The sequence below is a fragment of the Phyllobates terribilis genome, unplaced genomic scaffold, assembly GCF_046119375.1.
Source record: "Phyllobates terribilis strain yellow unplaced genomic scaffold, ASM4611937v1 Scaffold_10__3_contigs__length_209671492, whole genome shotgun sequence".
Lineage (NCBI taxonomy): Eukaryota > Metazoa > Chordata > Amphibia > Anura > Dendrobatidae > Phyllobates > Phyllobates terribilis.
Window position 1 is genome coordinate 171,317,776 of NW_027362770.1, and position 20,716 is coordinate 171,338,491.

Below are 20,716 nucleotides of genomic sequence, written 5' to 3' on the forward strand. Positions count from 1 at the left end.
TAGTTATATTCTTGTACATAGGAGCAGTATTATAGCAGTTATATTCTTGTACATAGGAGCAGTATTGTCGTAGTTATATTCTTGTACATAGGGGGCAGTATTATAGTAGTTATATTCTTGTACATAGGAGGCAGTATTATAGTAGTCATATTTTTGTACATAGGGGCAGCATTATAGTAGTTATATTCTTGTACATAGGGGCAGTATTATAGTAGTTATATTCCTGTACAGCAGGAGCAGTATTATAGTACTTATATTCTTGTACATAGGGGGCAGTATTATAGTAGTTATATTCTTGTACATAGGAGCAGTATTATAGTAGTTATATTCTTGTACATAGGGGGCAGTATTATAGTAGTTATATTCTTGTGCATAGGAGCAGTATTATAGTAGTTATATTCTTGTACATAGGGGCAGCATTATAGTAGTTATATTCTTGTACATAGGGGCAGTATTATAGTAGTTATATTCTTGTACACAGGAGCAGTATTATAGTAGTTATATTCTTGTACATAGGGGCAGCATTATAGTAGTTATATTCTTGTACATAGGGGCAGTATTATAGTAGTTATATTCTTGTACATAGGAGCAGTATTATAGTAGTTATATTCTTGTACATAGGGGGCAGTATTATAGTAGTTATATTCTTGTACATAGGGGGCAGTATTATAGTAGTTATATTCTTGTATATAGGGGCAGCATTATAGTAGATATATTCTTGTACATAGGGGGCAGTATTATAGTAGTTATATTCTTGTACATAGGAGCAGTATTGTCGTAGTTATATTCTTGTACATAGGGGGCAGTATTATAGTAGTTATATTCTTGTACATAGGAGGCAGTATTATAGTAGTCATATTTTTGTACATAGGGGCAGCATTATAGTAGTTATATTCTTGTACATAGGGGCAGTATTATAGTAGTTATATTCCTGTACAGCAGGAGCAGTATTATAGTAGTTATATTCTTGTACATAGGGGGCAGTATTATAGTAGTTATATTCTTGTACATAGGGGGCAGTATTATAGTAGTTATATTCTTGTACATAGAGGGCAGTATTATAGTAGTTATATTCTTGTACATAGAGGGCAGTATTATAGTAGTTATATTCTTGTACATAGAGGGCAGTATTATAGTAGTTATATTCTTGTACATAGGGGCAGTATTATAGTAGTTATATTCTTGTACATAGGGGCAGTATTATAGTAGTTATATTCTTGTACATAGGGGGCAGTATTATAGTAGTTATATTCTTGTACATAGGGGGCAGTATTATAGTAGTTATATTCTTGTACATAGGGGGCAGTATTATAGTAGTTATATTCTTGTACATAGGGGCAGTATTATAGTAGTTATATTCTTGTACATAGGGGCAGTATTATAGTAGTTATATTCTTGTACATAGGGGGCAGTATTATAGTAGTTATATTCTTGTACATAGGGGGCAGTATTGTAGTAGTTATATTCTTGTACATAGGGGCAGTATTATAGTAGTTATATTCCTGTACATAGGGTGCAGTATTATAGTAGTTATATTCTTGTACATAGGGTGCAGTATTATAGTAGTTATATTCTTGTATATAGGGTGCAGTATTATAGTAGTTATATTCTTGTATATAGGGGCAGTATTATAGTAGTTATATTCTTGTACATAGGGGGCAGGATTATAGTAGTTATATTCTTGTACATAGGGGGCAGGATTATAGTAGTTATATTCTTGTACATAGGGGGCAGGATTGTAGTAGTTATATTCTTGTACATAGGGGGCAGGATTGTAGTAGTTATATTCTTGTACATAGGGGGCAGGATTGTAGTAGTTATATTCTTGTACATAGGGGGCAGGATTGTAGTAGTTATATTCTTGTACATAGGGGGCAGGATTGTAGTAGTTATATTCTTGTACATAGGGGGCAGGATTGTAGTAGTTATATTCTTGTACATAGGGGGCAGGATTGTAGTAGTTATATTCTTGTACATAGGGGGCAGGATTATAGTAGTTATATTCTTGTACTTAGGAGCAGTATTATAGTAGTTATATTCTTGTACATAGGGAGCAGTATTATAGTAGTTATATTCTTGTACATAGGGGGCAGTATTGTAGTAGTTATATTCTTGTACATAGGGGGCAGTATTGTAGTAGTTATATTCTTGTACATAGGAGGCAGTATTATAGTAGTTATATTCTTGTACTTAGGAGCAGTATTATAGTAGTTATATTCCTGTACATAGGGTGCAGTATTATAGTAGTTATATTCTTGTACATAGGGTGCAGTATTATAGTAGTTATATTCTTGTATATAGGGGCAGTATTATAGTAGTTATATTCTTGTACAAAGGGGGCAGTATTATAGTAGTTATATTCTTGTACATAGGGGGCAGTATTATAGTAGTTATATTCTTGTACATAGGGGGCAGTATTATAGTAGTTATATTCTTGTACTTAGGGGCAGGATTATAGTAGTTATATTCTTGTACATAGGGGGCAGTATTGTAGTAGTTATATTCTTGTACATAGGGGGCAGTATTGTAGTAGTTATATTCTTGTACATAGGGGGCAGTATTGTAGTAGTTATATTCTTGTACATAGGGGGCAGTATTGTAGTAGTTATATTCTTGTACATAGGGGGCAGTATTGTAGTAGTTATATTCTTGTACATAGGGGGCAGTATTGTAGTAGTTATATTCTTGTACATAGGGGGCAGTATTGTAGTAGTTATATTCTTGTACATAGGGGGCAGGATTATAGTAGTTTTGTTTGTTGTTTTCTAATGTTATGGAAGGTCCCGGTCTCTGAAATTTTCCAACATAAGTCACCTGCACGCCAGTATGTATTCCCTTCCTAAAGTTTGCGCCCTCGGATCTGCCGGCTGCTTTTGTAGGTCACAGTATCAGCCGGCTGCGGACCTTTTCAAGTCAGCAAAGAAAATTGCAAGTGGAAAGAAGGGAGAGGAGGGGGAATTGGAAATGCAATCAAGTGTTGCGGATTAATTAGAGCAGTTTGGAGCAACCTCCGTTCTCCAAAATTAGAAGACTCTTTCTACTCGGATGCCGTGAATGTTAAGCAGAGGTCTGTGGAAAGCGGCCGCGAGGGGGGAGTTTAACTCTTCGCTGTCCAGCTCTGGACATGCGGCATTTATTAATGTTCAGTGTGGCGGTGCAGAAGGCCTATATGGGGAGTAGGTTATCTATTTCTGGGTAGGATTTATGTGTGGATACTTACTTTTCAACCATTGGTTGCATAGGGATAGAAATCACTTATGGCCCATGAGCATCTCTACAGTCACGTGACAGATAGGAGTAGGCAATACATTTTCTTTCCATTAAAATGGAAAAATTCAAGTCCTGAACCACTTCCTCTACCGAAGGAGGACCATTTGTCAACCAATGCTTAGCAATAGATTTTTTGGTTTGATGGAATATTTTGGCAACGGCCAACTGTACTTGGGAAGAAGAGCCCACATCCCGCACCAAACCTAGAGGAAGTCTGTTATAAACCTCCATCACCTATCTGCCAGTACTTTCCCATAGCCCGACTAGTCGAGAGCATGACCAAAACGTATGTATTAAGTCCACACCCTCCTCTCAAAGCGGTCATCAGCTTGAAGGCCCATTCTATATAATACTCTGTGTATGAGAAACAGTTGGGACCTCCTCGGCACCATATTATTTGAGACCAGTCCTGTCGATTCTCGCGCGTCCTCCCACTCCTCAGTGGAGATGTTGTCCATGTCTCCCTCCCATCCAGTCCTTACCAATGCCTTTGATCTCCCAGAATTTTTAATAACAGGGAATTATATAATAGTGATATAATTCCCTTACTAACTTTAGGGAGATGGTTGAATTTTTGACAAATAAGTCATTGATATATAGATCCATTTCTTTTCCTTGTACCTAAACCCCTCTATCCCAGGATGCTAATGGGGCAATTGCAAGAAAAGCAAAGCATAATGGCAACAAGGTTCAGCCCTGTGTTGTTCCTCTAAAGAGCTAAAATCTATCAGACATCTCCCCATTAGACCTTATTCTTACAATCGGGGTCTTATATAATGGCGTAATCCACTTGATGAAGTTGGGGTCAAACCCAATCTTTTATATAGCCCCACTCCACAATGGCTGCATCTAAGGAAACCATCGATGTATTTCTTGGGTCGACCTGCGCCACTTGTGAATTTAGGAATATCCTTCGTAAATTAATGGCCATTGATTTTGAGGGCATAAACCCAGCTTGATCTGAATTTATTACCGAAGAGATAGCCATGTCGTCAGGACTTTCGCTGACGTCAATACACTGTGTTCCAAATTATTATGCAAATACTATTTTCTCAGATTTTCCCAAATTACCTATATGAATTGCAGTCATTGTAATTTTCCAGTCAAATAACTATTAGAGTACAATTGAAAGGTTTTTGTACAAACTGCCTATGATAACAGTATATTTTTAAAAAAATAAAAAACTCAAACTGCACTCAAAATGCATGTTCCAAATTAACATAGTAACATAGTTTGTAAAGCCGAATAAAGACTTGCGTCCATCAAGTTCGACCTGTTAGTTCTGTAATTGCTAAAGTTGATCCAGAGGAGGGCAAAAACCCCAAATGATTTGGCCAATCTTCACCTGAGGAAAAATTCCCTCCCGACTCTGAAACCAGCAGTCAGAATAAATCCCTGTATCAACCTACTATTTTATTTTATTTTTAAGTATACGCTGAAATCTGCCTGGTATCTAGAAATGCATCCAGTCCCCGCTTGAACTGGTTTAGTGAATCCGACATTACCGTCTCCTCACTCAGTGAATTCCATATTCTCACTGCTCTTACCGTAAAGAACCCCTTCCTATGCTGGTGCTGAAACCTTTTCTCTTCCAGTCTTAGTGAGTGCCCTCTTGTTACCGTAATATCCCTCCTTTTGAACAAATCCCGGGCAAGATCTCTATACTGTCCCCTAACATATTTGTACACATTTATTATGTCCCCCCTCAACCTTCTCTTTTCCAGGCTGAATAGTCCTAGTTTTGCCAACCTCTCTGGGTATTGCAGTCCCTCCATTCCCTTTATTAATTTTGTTGCCCTCCTTTGTACCTTTTCAAGCTCATTTATATCCTTTCTATATATTGGGGCCCATAACTGAGCACAGTATTCCAAGTGTGGTCTGACCAGAGCTTTGTACAGTGGAAGAACAATGTTCTCATCCTTTGCAGCTATACCTCTTCTGATACATCCCATTACCCTGTTTGCCCTTACAGCAGCGGCCTGACTTTGGGCACTCCAATTTAGTTTGCTATCAATCAAGATGCCCAAGTCCTTCTCCATCTCTGAATTCCCCAATGATTTCCCATTCAGTGAGTACTGGTGACTTCCATTTTTCCTTCCCATATGTATGACCTTACATTTCTCCTCGTTAAACCTCATTTGCCATTTAATGCTCCACCTACCCAGCTTATCCAAATCCCTCTGTAGGTCTGCACTGTCCTCTTTTGTATTAATTGTTTTACATAACTTTGTGTCATCTGCAAATATAGATATTTTACTATTTATCCCGTTGACTATGTCGTTAATAAAGATATTAAATAACATTGGGCCTAGTACAGACCCCTGTGGTACCCCACTAGTGACGCTTACCCAATCTGAGTATATTCCATTTATAACCACCCTCTGCCTTCTATCCTTTAGCCAGTTAGCTACCCACTTGCAGACATTTTCCCCCAGCCCCATCATTCTCATTTTGTATACCAACCTATTATGTGGCACGCTATCGAACGCTTTTGAGAAGTCGAGATACACGACATCCACTGGTTCCCCCTGATCTACTCGAGAGCTAATCTCCTCGTAGAAGTCAATCAGGTTAGTTTGGCAGGAGCGATTCCTCATGAATCCATGTTGGTTCGGGATTAAAAGATTATTAGCATCAAGATGCTCCGTAATTGCCTCTTTAATAAAGCTTTCAAAAATTTTGCCCACAACGGACGTCAGACTCACCGGCCGATAGTTTCCGGCGTCACTTTTCGCTCCCTTTTTGAATATTGGCACTACATTCGCCTGTCGCCAATCAAGTGGCACAGACCCAGTCTCAACAGAGTCCTTAAATATAAGATATAACGGTCTGTGTATCACATTACTTAGTTCCCTTAGTACCCGTGGGTGTATGCCATCAGGTCCTGGTGATTTGTTTATTTTAATGTTACTGAGGCGTTTCTGTACCCCAGCTTGGGTTAGATTTGTCATACTTAGTGGAGGATTAAGCTTGTCACTTCTCATTTCTCCTGTTAGTTCGATTTCCTTTGTAAAAGTTGTCGAAAAAAAATTATTTAATAGATTAGCTTTATCCTCATCTTTCTCTATGATTTTGCCTTCCTCACTTTTTATCGGTCCAATATTATCCGATTTAATCCTTTTACTATTTATATACGTAAAGAACAGTTTGGGATTTGATCTACTTTCCCTAGCAATACGTCTGTCTGTTTCCTCCTTCGCTATTTTTATTTGTTTTTTACAGGTTCTCGTTTTTTCCTTGTAACACATTAGTGCCTCCTTACTGTTTTCCTGTTTTAATCTCTTGAATGCCTCTTTTTTGCTATTTAACGCCCCTTTTACGTTCTTATTCAACCATATTGGTTTCCTCTTATTTCTGGCCCTTTTATTCCCATACGGTATATATCTCTCGCACTGAGTATTCAGAATTCTTTTGAAGGTTTCCCATTTACTATTCGTATTCCTTTGATTAAGAACTTTGTCCCAGTCAATAAGTTCAAGGCTTTCTTTCAGCTGATCAAACTTCGCCCTCCTAAAGTTTAATGTTTTTGTTGTTCCCTTATTGATAACCCTACTGAAGGGCATTTTGAAGTCGATAATATTATGGTCGCTATTACCTAGGTGCCCCCCTATCTGTACCTCAGTTATTCTATCAGGCCTATTAGTCAATATTAAGTCCAATACGGCCTTCCCTCTCGTTGGTTCCTTCACTAGTTGGGAGAGATAATTATCCTTAATATTTGTCAAGAACCTTTTTCCTTTCTGAGATCTACAGATTTCTGTTTCCCAGTCAATATCCGGGTAGTTGAAATCCCCCATTACAATCACTTCATTATGTTTTGCTACTTTGTCTATTTGTCCTAATAGCAGATTCTCATTCTCCTCTGTTATATTGGGTGGCTTATAGCAGACCCCCAGTAATATTTTATTATTTTTAGTTCCCTCTATCTCTACCCACATGGACTCGACCCCCTCTTCTCCCTCTCCTATATCTTCCCTTAGTCTGGGTTTTAGACATGACTTTACATATAAGCAGACTCCTCCGCCTTTCCCCTGTTTCCGGTCCCTTCTAAATAAACTATAATCTAATAAATTTACCGCCCAGTCGTAGCTATCGTCTAGCCAAGTCTCTGTTATACCTACGATGTCATACCTCTCCTCCGATATAAGCGCCTGCAGCTCATCCGCCTTATTGGTCAGGCTTCTTGCGTTGGTCAGCATGCAAGATAAAACTTTGGGGTTATTTAGCATCCTATTCTTCTCTAACGATCTAACTGTACTATCCCCACCCCCCTCTCCACCCTCATTATATTCACTTCTCCCCTTCCCCCTTGCTTGCCTCACATCCCACCTATTTCCTTGGTTTCCCCCCCCCGTCTCTAGTTTAAAAACTCCTCCAACCTATTAGCCATCTTCTTCCCCAGCACCGCTGCACCCTCCCCATTGAGGTGCAGCCCGTCCCTACGGTAGAGCCTGTAGCCGACCGCGAAGTCGGCCCAGTTCTCCATGAACCCAAACCCTTCTGCCTTGCACCAACTCTTTAGCCACTTATTCACCTACCTAACTTCCCGTTGGCGCTCCTGTGTGGCTCGCGGGATTGGTAGTATTTCTGAGAAAACTACCTTGGAGGTCCTTGCCCTAAGCTTCCTACCTAGGTCCCTGAAATCATTTTTAAGAACCCTCCATCTACCACTCACTTTGTCATTGGTGCCGATGTGGACCATGACCGCTGGGTCTTCGCCAGCCCCACCCAGTAACCTGTCAACCCGATCCGCGATGTGCCGGACTCGAGCGCCAGGGAGGCAGCACACCGTTCGGCGATCCCGGTCTTTGTGACAGATTGCCCTGTCTGTCCCCCTAATAATAGAGTCAAATTATTATGCACAGCAGAGTTTTCAACCTTTTCATTTTAATAAAGAACAAAAAAATGGTCATTTTTGAAATTATAAGCATTAGCAGGTTATTACAAACTGAAATCAAACAGTTTTCACCTCAAAACTTTATTCTAGGTGATGTCACATTTGCACATAGGACCGCTTGTTCGAAAGGAGCTTCTGAACTCTCTCGTCCATTGAATTTGTCAGGTTTTGGATGGTTTCTGCTTCAATTGTTTTGCATGAGGACAGAATACCCTCCCAGAGCTGTTGCTTAGATGTGGCCTGCCTCCCGCCATCATAGACACTCCTTTTGATGATGCTCCAGAGGTTCTCAATGGGGTTGAGGTCAGGGGAGCATGGGGGCCACACCATAAGTTTGTCCCCTTTTATGCCCATAGCAGCCAGAGATGCAGATGTGTTATGTGCAGCATGAGACGGGGCATTATCATGCATGAAAATGATCTTGCTGCGGAATACACGGTTCTTCTTCTTGAACCATGGAAGGAAGTGCTGTTTGAGAAACTCAACATACATTATGGAGTTCATCTTTACCCCTTCAGGGATCCTAAAGGGGCCGACAATCTCTCTCCCCATGATTCCAGCCCAAAACATTACTCCACCTCCTCCTTGTTAGCGCCGTAGCCATGTTTGCATGGGGTGTCCATCAACCAGCCATCCTCCACTCCATCCATCTGGACCATCGAGATCATTTCATGCATGATAATGCCCCGTCTCATGCTGCACATAACACATCTGCATCTCTGGCTGCTATGGGCATAAAAGGGGACAAACTTATGGTGTGGCCCCCATGCTCCCCTGACCTCAACCCCATTGAGAACCTCTGGAGCATCATCAAAAGGAGTGTCTATGATGGCGGGAGGCAGTTCACATCTAAGCAACAGCTCTGGGAGGGTATTCTGTCCTCATGCAAAACAATTGAAGCAGAAACCATCCAAAACCTGACAAATTCAATGGACGAGAGAGTTCAGAAGCTCCTTTCGAACAAGCGGTCCTATGTGCAAATGTGACATCACCTAGAATAAAGTTTTGAGTTGAAAACTGTTTGATTTCAGTTTGTAATAACCTGCTAATGCTTATAATTTCAAAAATGACCATTTTTTTGTTCTTTATTAAAATGAAAAGGTTGAAAACTCTGCTGTGCATAATAATTTGGAACATGCATTTTGAGTGCAGTTTGAGTTTTTTATTTTTTTAAAAATATACTGTTATCATAGGCAGTTTGTACAAAATCCTTTCAATTGTACTCGAATAGTTATTTGACTGGAAAATTACAATGACTGCAATTCATATAGGTAATTTGGGAAAATCTGAGAAAATATTATTTGCATAATAATTTGGAACACCGTGTATAATGATATTGGTCTATATGAATCTGGTAGCTCATTCTCCTACTCTTCCTCCTTAGGTATAACCACAATTACTGCGTCACTTAGGGAACTTTGTAGTTTCCCCTCTATAAACGCATTGTTAATCATATCCAGGTATTGTTGCCCCAATACCTCCACAATCAGCTTGTATATTTCTATTAGGAGGCCATCTGACCCAGGTGCCTTGTCGTTGGGCATTTTCCCAACTGCCTGTAGAGCTTCCTCCATCGAGATTCCTCTTTCTAGAAATTACCTATTGGGAGGCCATCCCACCCGGGTGCCTTGTCGTTGGGCATCTTCCCCACTGCTGGTTGAACTTCCTCCAATGAGATTGGTTTGTCTAAAAATTACCTATTGGGAGGCAAATCCCAGCCAAATACTCATAGAGTTCCTCCTGCGGGTAGATATCCCTGGAGGAGTAGAAGCCAGCAAGGACCTAGGGGCATATTCAATATCCGACAAAAGCAATATCATGGAGGCGTTATACCATACCATATCTATTGAAAGAGATTGATATGTCAACAAGGAGGCACAAGAGGAGGCCCTCGCGAAGGGCAGCATCTTCCTCCACATATCTATCTGGCCCACCTCAGTAGTAAGACACCCAAATGGAGATATACAGTCTTCCCCCTCCCGGAAACTTATCTTCATGATAATGATGAATATCTTCATGATGCCTACAAATATTATTAATGGCAAATATTGTTAACAAAGCATCATAACACAAGGTTGTCATACTGGAAGGTACCCAGAAATCTTTACATTTGCACCCCAAGAGAAGACCTACCCATCCCAACCCAGAACATTCCCTCCCTCCCCAAATGACGTAAACCAACCGGGGCTCAAAATAGGACCTAGTCATCCAATACGCTACCATACTGAATGTGACCAACCAGCGAACACACTTAAAAAGATGCATCTAAATCAGAGCTCACTCGCAGCTTCTTCCAGAAATCGTCTAAGATTTCAGATCTTCCATCCATCATTTCTCTACCAATCTGATGCTCACGAGTGTTGAATGGCATCCTTCGCATTCTCAAAAAAATGTAGTAGATCCCAGAGCCACCACTCTCAACTCAGCGGGATAGATCATGGAGTATCGCAGACACGGTGCACGCATTCGTCTTCTGATATCTAGGAACATGACCATCTTGTGCTGAACTTCCATAAAAAATGAAGAAAGAAAGAAATCCTTTACCTGCCAAGAGTAATGTCTTGTTTTCCCGTGCCTTCCTCAGAATAATGTCTCGATCCTTATAATGTAGGATTTTAATCAAAAATGAGCCTAGGGGTCTACCCACCGATCCCGGTCTTGTGGGGACCCTATGTGCCCTCTCTGCCACGAATAAAGGAGTGAGGATCTCCTTTCTAAAAGTGTCCATCAGCCATTTCTCAAAAAAGCTGTCTGGGTCACTCCCTTCTACTTTCTCCGGTACCCCAACCGTTCTGATGTTATTGCGTCTTTGGCGGGTTTTCTAAGTCGTCAAACTTGGCAAGTAGAGCTGCCACCGCCTTGGAATGACCTTGATTGTCCCTATGAATAGCGGGGGGAAGAGCACCCTCCAGCTCGCCTGCTCTACCCTCTTGGGACCCAGCCTCAATCTTCCTGGTCCATCCTTTTTGCTGTGGGTCATAGCAGCACCTCAGCCCAGGACCCACCTCAGACCGAGAGAGACTTCTTCTCTCCCTCTTCTATGCCCAAAGGTCAGGCTCTGAGTACATGTGGGGTTCTCAAGACCATGTTCCTGGAATCAGCAGAGGACTTCTTGCCGTTGTGGATCTGAAGCACCTTGACGCGGAGGATGTGTTGCCTCACCGTGTCCTCTTCCCACCGTCTCGCTTTCCCTCACGCCACCGGGACAGGACTGCCCTCAGCTCACCGCACGCCACAGGCTAAGGTCCTCTGGACAGCAGCAACATCTGGCTGCAGCAGGAGCCTCCCCCCTATTGTCTCCCTGCAGTAGAACATTAGGATTTTTGTGCCCTTTCTCTTCTTGTTCTCTAACATGTAGATAATTAGAAGATGCTTAAAGGTGTGAACAGTTAACCCTTTTCTCCCCTAGTGGGGATTTTGGAACGGTCGCAGTCAGGTGTCGCCTGCCCAATGGTAGCCGTCCATTACCCGCACGCTGTTGCGTTACATATGGCAGGTGTCGCGCGCATTAGGCAGCACGCCAGCGTCTTCCTGAAATGCTGTGACAGGTCCGTGAGAAGAGCAGTGATTAACGCCACAACTGCTAATTGCCATCCAGCTATTCTCACTCGGCAGATTGTTGATTGTGATTTATATATAAATAGCGGTGACAGATTGGAGAGAGATTCTTGAGGATTTATAGAAGAGAAACGTCCACAGTATGACGCCGTTTATATAGTGTATGTACCTTCAAAGAAGTCAGATTTAATAGCATTTCCCTCTGAAAGCTGGAGATAAATAGCATAGGCTCCCACTATTCACAATAGGTGATGGTCACAGCTCACCTGTTCCACCTCTCTGCACAGGTCACAGACCAGGCCCATTACACTCCCCAATAGAAGTAAATGTTTCCTCTCCAGACTACAGCTCCCTATGGTAGATAACACACGATTCCACTATTTACAATAAGTGATGGTCACAGCTCACCTATTCCCCCTCTCTGCACAGGACACAGAACAGGCCCATTACACTCTCCAATAGAAGTAAATGTGTCCTCTCCAGACTACAGCTCTCTATGGTAGATAACACACGATTCCACTATTCACAATAGGTGATGGTCACAGCTCACCTATTCCACCTCCCTACACAGAGCATGCCCACTACAATCTCCTTTATAAAACAAGGAGACATTTCCAGACGACAGTTTCCTATGGTAGATAACACACGATTCACTGCTCACACTTTGATAGTCACAGCTCCCTGTACAAGTCACAGAGCATGCCTACTAAACTCTTCAATAGAAGTCAATGAAACCTCTCCAGACTACAGCTCCCTATGGTAGATAACACAGGATCTACTATTGAGAATAGATGATAGTCACAGCTAACCTCCTCCCCCTCTCTGTAGCATGCCCACTACATTTTTCCATAGAAGTCAAGCACTCATCTCAAGACTATAGGTTACTGTAGTGGAGAACAAAGCATTGATAATAAATGATCACAACTCCTCTCTTCTCCCTCCCTGCACAGTGATCTCTGCACAGGTCACAGAGCGTGCCCACTAAACTCTCATTAGAAATCAATGAGTGATCTCCAGGCTGCATGTGCCTATGGTAGATAACAAAGTATTGACAATAGGTGCTGAATACAGTTCACCTCCACCCCCCTCCCTGCACAGTGATCTCTGCACAGGTCACAGAGCATGCCGACTACATTCTCATTAGAAGTCAATGAGTCGAGTTATCTCCAGACTACCGGTGAAGCCTAACAATGTACAGAGAATGAAAGCAAGCTAGAAAATCTAGGTGACACATTCCCTTTAAATCTTTCAGACGGACTACGAAGGTCAGGCCAAAAAGATGCTGGAGCTGTTGGAAAGTACGGATCTGATTATCGTTGCTGGTGGAGATGGGACCCTGCAAGAGGTAAGAATGAAGCAATCGTCCAAGACTGGATCCGTCGGCACAATCCGGACAGATCCTCCCATACTAGATCCCTGGATCGGATCTCACAATATATGTGACATACAGCCAGTTCGTGACAGCTGAATTTCGATTACAGCTCTGGAGGTGATGGAATGCCGCACAGTATGAGCGCGATGAGCTGGAACACAAAGTAACACGAAGGCCTTGTGTCTTGCAGGTGATCACAGGACTCCTCCGCAGGGCCGATCAGGTAATGGCCTCCAATGCTGCATTGAGGGAACAGCTGAGGAGTCGTTACAGTGGATCAGTTGTAGAAAGCCCTCTGTGAGCTCAGCCCGGACACCAGGCTGTACGTTCTTACCTATCCTGATACGCTGTAAATCCGAAACTGTCCGAACAGGACCTGGTTTGGAGGCAGGAACGCTCCCATTCACTGACAGCAAGCAGAAGTCTTGAACATTATGAGGAAATGATGGTTGTAGGTTTTTATAGATCGATGTGATCTTCTGTTTTGCAGGCTTCCTTCAGTAAAATCCCAATTGGGTTCATTCCACTAGGAGCGACCAACACCCTGAGCCAAACCCTGTACCCCCATTCTGATAACAAGGTCCAGTAAGTGCCGCCTATCATCTTTTATTTATGGAGGGTTTAATATTTGTGTGCTGCACAATCTTCTGGTTTTCTCCACCTGTAGCCGCCACCAGGGGGAGCTCAGGGCATACAAGTCTAATCCTGTGCGTTCAGGTGACTTTTCAGAAAAAGCCGTAGTGTGTGCACTTGATTATATCACTATTTCTGGCCGTTATGTGACTCGTATCCTTAATTTTTTTCTAATTATCCGTTCCACTCTGTCTCCCGTACACTGTACACACAGACATGAGGGATTCCTTCTCTCCTGTCATTATGTATCATATGTTCAGAAGCAGCTGCATGGAGGCCATTATTCAGCAATACTAAGCAGTGTAGCTGTGAATCCAGATAGCAACGGAGGACATTATATAGCAGCACTGAGCAGTGTAGCTGTGAATCCAGATAGCAACGGAGGACATTATATAGCAGCACTGAGCAGTGTAGTTGTGAATCCAGATAGCAACGGAGGACATTATACAGCAGCACTGAGCAGTGAATGAACTGTGAATCCAGCTCCCATACACTACACAGACATGAGGGTTTCTTGCTCTCCTATTTTTTTTAGTAAAACCAGCAGCAGCATGGAAATCACTTTACAGCAGTACTGAGCAATGTTGCTGTCAATCTAGCTCCTATACAACACACACACAATTCTTTCCCTTATCTTTTATTTAGCAAAAGCAGTGGCAGCACGGAGGACGTTATACAGCAGCGCTGAGCAGTGTAGCTGTGAATCCAGTTCCACAACACACACACGGGATTCTTGCTCTCCTATCTTTATTTAGCAAAAAGTAATGCAGCATGGAGGTTATTATACAGCAGTACTGAGCAGTGTAGCCGTGAATCCAGCTCCCATAAACTACGACATTATACCGCAGTCCTGAGTAGTGTAGCTGTGAATCCAGCTCCCATACATTACACAGACATGAGGGATTTCTGCTCTCCTACCTTTTATTTAGCAAAAGCAGCTGCAACATGGAGGACATTATACAGCAGCACTGAGCAGTATACCTGTGAATCCAGCTCCCGTACACTACACAGACATGAGGGATTCCTGGTCTTGTACCTTTTATTTAGCAAAACAGCGGAAGCATGGGTATCATTATACAGCAATACTGAGCAGTGTAGCTTTGAATCCATATAGCAGCAGCATGGAGCAGTGTACCTGTGAGTACAGCTCCTGTACACTACAAACACACTGACATGAGAGATTTCTGCTTTCCTGTCTTTTTATTTAGCAAAAGCAGTGGTAGCATGGAGGGCATTATACAGCAGTATTGAGCAGTGTAGCTGTGAATCCATCTACAAAGTGAGATAAAACACTTACTAGAAAGCAGATACACAGTTTATGCCTGTTCTTCCACTCTGTTCCTCACTTTCTCCTCTGTATAAACTTTAATAGGCAGCTGTAATTTGATCCCTCAGTTAGCTGGCAGTCCGTTTTTGTTTTGTGGAGAATGAAGCTGATTTCTCTGATCAGATTTATTAGAAAAGTTTCTTCTATTCGCTTGTACTATTGATTTAGGTAAAGTTTAGATTGTCATCGTGCTTTTCCAGGAACAGATATAACAACTAAAAAAAAAAAAATTGTATTCAGTGAATAAAATCTTCCATCCCCATCCTCGAAGTGAAAAATCTGAGCAGCCACTTCAGTCTTTCCCCGCAGCATCATCCGATCAGCCTGGTCCTGACAAATAACCCGGCGCGTTTCGCTGATTACCGGCAGAGGCAATTTAATTTCTTTTGCATTTTATTGGTCATAAATATGCCTCAGATGTACGCGGCCGTTACACAGCGGAGATGAGGGGCCGCGCGCCGGAATGACTTACCCTTTACAGATTCGTCAAGTAACGGCGCGCTTGTAAAGTTTTAATTGGACCCCGTCTCCATGTCCTTGTTTGACCTATACGGACACACCGTCTCCTGTCTGTTTCCACAGTCAAAACAATCGTCTAGGACTTTTCTATTGATATTAAAGAAAAAAAAAAGCACGTGGGAAAGGACTGAAGGACTGCTGCTTAGATCGCTCTGGTTTTCCCTGAAAGCAAAGGATTGGGCATATCAATTCTAACTGCCCACTCCAACACTCCTCAGAGAACAGAGGCAGATTAAGATGGACATCGAGTCTCCTCAAAATGATAAGGTTCGGGCGACTTTAATGTGTGCGGGAGAGAATTTTCCTTGTTCGCTAAACTGTATGTGTCTTAAAGGGAATCTTTCAGCATACTCAAACATATGGAAGTAGTGATACGGCTGTGTAGGCGCTCGTCTGTCAATAAAAATGATACTTTTATTGTAGAAATCCGATGTTCCAGTCATGAGATATCTAGTGTACTAGCTATATGCAAATCAGGCCGAAAGTGAACTGGGGGCGTGTCAATGCACTTGAAAGAAGCAATCCACTTCCTGCTTGATTTGCATATGAAACTTACACTAGATTACTCATGGCTGGCGCATCGGATCTCTACGAAAAAGGTATCGTTTTGATCGGGAGACTAGCACCTACACAGCCATACCACTACTTCCATACGTAAAAAGGTGCTGCCAGGTTCCCTTTAAGACCTCTCCCCTTTCCTAAAGGTGTCTTTACATGTTCTAGGAAATAATTTTCTATGAGATATATGAATAACGTGTATGGAGGGGTGTCATAACTCTTCCCAGATGTTGGTGTAAAGAAAGATTAGGCATATTGAACGTTGATATGCCCAATCTTTTTTTTTTTTTTTATTTATTTTTTTTTTATCTTTCTCACTTTACAAACACACACGGGTATTCAAGTTATTTTAGCCTTATATACAGGAATGGATACATAAATTGATTTCTATAGGATTTTATCTGCTAGCAGGGAGGAAGTAAAGGACTGCAGTTTCTTAAAAATGGATTGTATATAGTATCCTCTTCCTATGTATCTTTCAGGCATATCTCCGATGCTACGATTTCCATCCTGCAAGGAGAGACCATGCCACTGGATGTACTGCAGATAAAGGTAAGGCGGCTCCCCCTCCGTTCACAGCAAACAATCGGAAAAAAGCAAAGCTTCATTGTAAAGCACAGACTATAAAGCACAGACTATTGTATCAAATATTGCAATAATACAGAAATAAAGCTGTCCAATTAATAAACTGAAGGACGCTGATGCATCCTGTGGGGTGAGATCCCCTTTTAGTAGGAGCGAGTAGAGCGTCCTAAGCGGATCCATAGTCTTTTTCCCGTGCTGCCTCTTGGCGCTTGAACAGTCTCACAGGGAGGAAGATGCACGATCCCGCTCACAGTAAATTGGCCTAGATGAACGTGTTCATCCATCCAGCTCGGCCTCGTGCTCAATCCTAATTTTAATCCAATATATATAATAGCGCTTTTATCGATCCTGGAGGACGGTGAGTAAAAAAAAAAAAAAGAAAAAAATCTGCCGGAGAATAATCACGTCTCATTAGCTAAAATAAACGATATGTGACCGCTCGCTCTAATCACGCCGCTCGCCTGACTCGGGGCTGGCATCCATCATTAACACAGAGGAATCCGCTCGTCGTGGTTTTTACCAGTCGTCCCTGGTATCTATTACTTCTGACTTATCTCTCGTTCCTCAGGGGGATCAGGAGCAGCCCGTGTTTGCACTGAACGGTCTGAGATGGGGCAGTTATCGAGACGCCGCTGAAAAATCTACCAAGTAAGATCTCCTCGTAGTCCAGGACTTACCTGTAGATAGTCTTCCCCGTGTGTCAGCAAAAGCACGGTGCTAAAAAGGGGGCAAAAATCTGCCAGGACCCCTCTACCGTTACTACTTCTCCTCTATCCGTGACCATCCATGATCACAGTGGAAGGAGGGGGCTGGCTTGCTTCACAGTGCTCTCCCCCTCTTGAGTCATGTGGACTTGTCGCTGGGGGTCCATGTGCTGAGAGCCACTATTCACACAGGGGAGCGTTGGATCCCTCACTTTCTGGATCACAAAGTGCTACTGAGCATGTGCGACCATCATTCGCAGAGGTTGCACGTGCGACCATCATTCGCAGAGGTTGCACGTGCGACCATCATTCGCAGAGGTTGCACGTGCGACCATCATTCGCAGAGGTTGCACGTGCGACCATCATTCGCAGAGGTTGCACGTGCGACCATCATTCGCAGAGGTTGCACGTGCGACCATCATTCGCAGAGGTTGCACGTGCGACCATCATTCGCAGAGGTTGCACGTGCGACCATCATTCGCAGAGGTTGCACGTGCGACCATCATTCGCAGAGGTTGCACGTGCGACCATCATTCGCAGAGGTTGCACGTGCGACCATCATTCGCAGAGGTTGCACGTGCGACCATCATTCGCAGAGGTTGCACGTGCGACCATCATTCGCAGAGGTTGCACGTGCGACCATCATTCGCAGAGGTTGCACGTGCGACCATCATTCGCAGAGGTTGCACGTGCGACCATCATTCGCAGAGGTTGCACGTGCGACCATCATTCGCAGAGGTTGCACGTGCGACCATCATTCGCAGAGGTTGCACGTGCGACCATCATTCGCAGAGGTTGCACGTGCGACCATCATTCGCAGAGGTTGCACGTGCGACCATCATTCGCAGAGGTTGCACGTGCGACCATCATTCGCAGAGGTTGCACGTGCGACCATCATTCGCAGAGGTTGCACGTGCGACCATCATTCGCAGAGGTTGCACGTGCGACCATCATTCGCAGAGGTTGCACGTGCGACCATCATTCGCAGAGGTTGCACGTGCGACCATCATTCGCAGAGGTTGCACGTGCGACCATCATTCGCAGAGGTCGCACGTGCTCACTGGAAAATTTTCATCTTTTGAGTGGTGTGAGATCCCCAGCAATTTTAAACATATATCACTCTAACCTTTGGACACGTGTGGATTATAGGTCAATCCCTTTTAAGACTTTTTTGTTTTGTTTTGTTTTGTTGTGTGGGGTTTCCCTTTTAATATTCTGTATCCTAAACAACAATTTTTTATTTTTTTTTCACGTTCTTCCCGAATCAATAAAGGGGTATTCCCATCTCTAAGAACTTCTACCAATATGTAGTAGGTGTAATAATGATAATATTAGCAAATACCTCCAATTAGAAATATAGTATAGTTCTTCTCATTTGCGATGTTGCTTACCCTATGTGCAGGGCATTGCAGTAGCTTAGGTATCCATGATTTGCGATCATTCATGTAGTGAGAGTTATCTGTAAATGGTTGTGACCATGGATATTTAAGCTACTGCAATACCCTGCACATTGGGTAAGTGACAGAAATATAGTTTAGTTCTTCTGATTCGCTGTAGCTTACCCCATGTGCAGGGCATTACAGTAGCCTAAGTATAGACAACCAACGAAAGACACAACCCCCCTAAAACATACCTTTATTAGTACTTTCTAAAAAGGGCCCAAAGGTCCATAAACCCACAACAATAATACTAATAATAATAGGGCAAAAAGGGATAAATATACCGACCGGGAAAGTACACAATATAATGTCTAGGCTGTCCCTGTTAAGTCCCTAAATCCTCTCCCTTCCTGACAGCGGAGGTTGGCACCCTAATTTGTACTTCGTGGCGCCCCCGCTCAACGTCTGTGTCCCTACAAAATCCCTTCACTTAATTAAAGACAAAAAACACAATGGTGAAAAAGGGAAGAAAATAGTGAACGTATAAGTAAAGAAGCCGATAGTAAATCAATGATTATAAATTGCCAAATTCATAAAATATATGCAAATGCAGCCAATATTTGTTTTGCCATGGTCAGATTCAATCATATAGCAGCCAGAGCATATGTATTATTTTGAATCTCTATGCATATAACCCACGGGACTCAAAAAAGGGGCAAAAACCCACCCAAGTCAAGTCAGACAGAGCAAAAATTCCACTCTGATAATCTAGCTATAATAACCCAAAAGACTGTAAACAGCCATGTACATGGGGTGTATAGAAGATCAATTTAGCAGCTAGAGCAAAACATCAGTGTGGACCTATGCTCCGCTACGACACTAAAGCTGTGTAACACACATGACTCAAAAAATCAGAGTCCCACCAAAGGAAAAAATCTCCCCATATATCAAGATGGTCTCTGATACTAATATCTGAAAAAAGCAAAACCTCTATATTCCCAAATAGATGACTGGAACATGGCAATGAAGACTATAAATATTCATTCAGTAAAGAGTGTACATCTCCATTGGTAAATCAGAGGGTAACCCTAATTAGTAATGGTTCCATGATGAATCAAAAAATAACACTTATCTTAATAATCCCAACGCGTTTCCCCCTAGTATCCACCAGGGTTCATCAGGGGACCTGGGGAGGACATCAATCTCTCACCCCAGGTTACCAGTCAGTGCTGCATGTATAGTTGATTCCTGCCCATATGTATCCCTTATAAACATGTAACTCAGCCCCCTCAATCAATATTAATTGTAACAACATGCGCACATGTCCGATATCAATCGCCAGTGATAGAATCATAGAATCATAGAATGGTTGAGTTGGAAGGGACCTCCTGGGTCATCTGGTCCAACCCCCTGCTCAAAGCAGGATTCACTAGATCATCTCAGACAGATGTTTGTCCAGCCTCTGTTTGAAGACGTCCATTGAAGGAGAACTCACCACCTCTCGTGGCAGCCTGTTCCACTCATTAATCACCCTAACTGTCAAAAAGTTTTTTCTAATATCTAATCTGTGTCTCCTCCCATTTAGTTTCATCCCATTGCTTCTAGTCTTTCCTTGTGCAAATGAGAATAAAGATGATCCTTCTACAATGTGACAGCCCTTGACATATTTGTAGACAGCTATTAAGTCTCCTCTCGGTCTTCTTTTTTGCAAGCTAAACATTCCCAAATCCTGCAACCGTTCCTCATAGGACATGGTTTGCAGACCAGTCACCATTCTGGTCGCTCTTCTCTGAACTTGCTCCAGTTTGTCTATGTCTTTTTTAAAATGTGGTGCCCAAAACTGTACACAGTATTCCAGATGAGGTCTGACCAAAGAGGAGTAAAGACCGATAATGACTTCACGTGATCTAGACT

The 20,716-nt window shown here is 42.6% G+C and overlaps 1 protein-coding gene across 7 annotated transcripts in view; it reads left to right on the top strand.

Moving 5' to 3' along the window:
• The window catches only part of AGK (acylglycerol kinase), a 43,881-nt gene that overhangs the window by 9,736 nt on the left and 13,429 nt on the right, over nucleotides 1-20,716 (top strand). For all 7 annotated transcript variants that reach the window (XM_073650147.1, XM_073650152.1, XM_073650151.1 and 4 more), the window contains exons 6-10: nucleotides 12,978-13,070; nucleotides 13,288-13,320; nucleotides 13,588-13,682; nucleotides 16,617-16,686; nucleotides 17,288-17,367. In XM_073650147.1, the coding sequence (XP_073506248.1) occupies nucleotides 12,978-13,070; nucleotides 13,288-13,320; nucleotides 13,588-13,682; nucleotides 16,617-16,686; nucleotides 17,288-17,367 (371 nt within the window). The remainder of the gene's footprint in view (nucleotides 1-12,977; nucleotides 13,071-13,287; nucleotides 13,321-13,587; nucleotides 13,683-16,616; nucleotides 16,687-17,287; nucleotides 17,368-20,716) is intronic.